General features: G+C 43.8%; 1 protein-coding gene across 1 annotated transcript; it reads left to right on the forward strand.

Moving 5' to 3' along the window:
• The first annotated feature begins 712 nt into the window (after positions 1-712).
• On the forward strand, positions 713-1,054 carry LOC137968893 (uncharacterized). The gene has a single exon (XM_068815365.1). The coding sequence runs from the start codon at positions 713-715 to the stop codon at positions 1,052-1,054; it is 342 nt and encodes a 113-aa protein (XP_068671466.1).
• The last annotated feature ends 454 nt before the right edge of the window (positions 1,055-1,508 follow it).

Consider the following 1,508-nt stretch of genomic DNA (forward strand, 5'->3'; position numbering starts at 1 on the left):
TGGCATATATCTGTAATCAAGACAGAAGATTCAAAACGTTCGTCACGAACAAGATTGCACTCATCCGTGAAACAACTCAGCCAAGCCAATGGAAGTATGTGAATACTCAACTGAACGTGGCAGATGATGTATCCAGAGGTCTATCAACGGGAGCCCTAATCAACAACAACCGATGGAAAAGGGGACCCGACTTTCGGTGGAAAACAGAAGATCACTGGCCTCAGCAGCCCATGTCGCATGTGACCACGATTGTGAAGATTTAGAACTGAAGAGAGAAGCTAAAACTTTCACTGCTTCTGCAGGAGACAATGCAGACACAATGGAGCAGATAATACAATATTTCTCTTCCTGGTTTAAGTTGAAAAAACACATTGCATGGATATTATGCTATCGTTCAAAGCTTTTGTTTTGCAGGAGAAGGTTTGTCCAGCAAGTCAAGTCAACTGCACAAGCTAAATGCCTTTAGGGTTAATGGTCTTTTACCCATAGACGGACACTTCAGGAATGCACCGCTTGCAGAAGAAGTCAAGTATCCGATACTCCTACCTAAGTCACATCATCTGACCAACCTCATTGTGCAGCACTACCATGAAACATCAGGTCATGCCACAGTGGAACATGTGCTTTCCCTCACCAGAGAAAGATTCTGGCCAAACAATGGTAGGGCGACAGTAAAGGAAGTAGTCAATACGCTTCTCCTGGAATTCAAAAGATGTCAGATTTGTCTGCTGATCGAGTACAGCCCGACAGACCCCTGTTCTCCCACGTGGGCATGGATTGTTTTGGCCCATTTGTTGTTAAAAGAGGCAGAGCGAACGTGAAACATTATGGAATTCTGTATATCTGCTTGACGGTCAGGGCTATACACATCAAAGTGTTACACAGTATGGACACCAATTCCTTCATCAATTCATTCAGAAGATTTGCTGAACAAGGTCTTCCCGAGTTGGTTAGATCGGATAATGGAACAAACTTTGCAGCAGGAAACAAGGAATTGCACAAAGTGATTGAAGAATGGAATGAGCAGCAAAGAAATGAGTTTATGATTCAGTGAAACATCAAGTGAGTGTTCAACCCCCCTTCCGCTTCCCACCAAGGAGGAGTTTGGGAGCGATACAGAAGAAGAATTCTCAGCAACACTAATGTGTGAGATTGAAGCAATTGTCAACAGTAGGTCAATTACCAAGGTGTCTGATGACCCCCGTGATCTTCAACACCTTATGGCAAATCATCTTCTTCTGTGGAATGGTCCTCAGCTTCCACCTGGAGCGTTTACAAGTGATGACATCTATGCATGCAGAAGATGGCGTCAAGTTGAGCATGTGGCAGACACTTTTTGGAGGAGAAGGATTCAGGAATACCTTCCGCTGTTACAACAACTTTAACAGTGGTTTCACAAGAAGGGAAACTTCGCAGTTGGTGATGTAGCGCTAATCGTTGATGACAGGTGTCCCAAATGGCCTCTTGGTCAAATCATTGAGATTCACAACAATCTACATGATGTTTGT

This window comes from Montipora foliosa, chromosome 1 (assembly GCF_036669935.1).
Source record: "Montipora foliosa isolate CH-2021 chromosome 1, ASM3666993v2, whole genome shotgun sequence".
Classification (NCBI taxonomy): Eukaryota; Metazoa; Cnidaria; class Anthozoa; order Scleractinia; family Acroporidae; genus Montipora; species Montipora foliosa.

Bases quoted from the DNA above. Each gene is read 5' to 3' on its own strand.
- LOC137968893 (XM_068815365.1), top strand. From the start codon at position 713: ATGTCAGATTTGTCTGCTGATCGAGTACAGCCCGACAGACCCCTGTTC.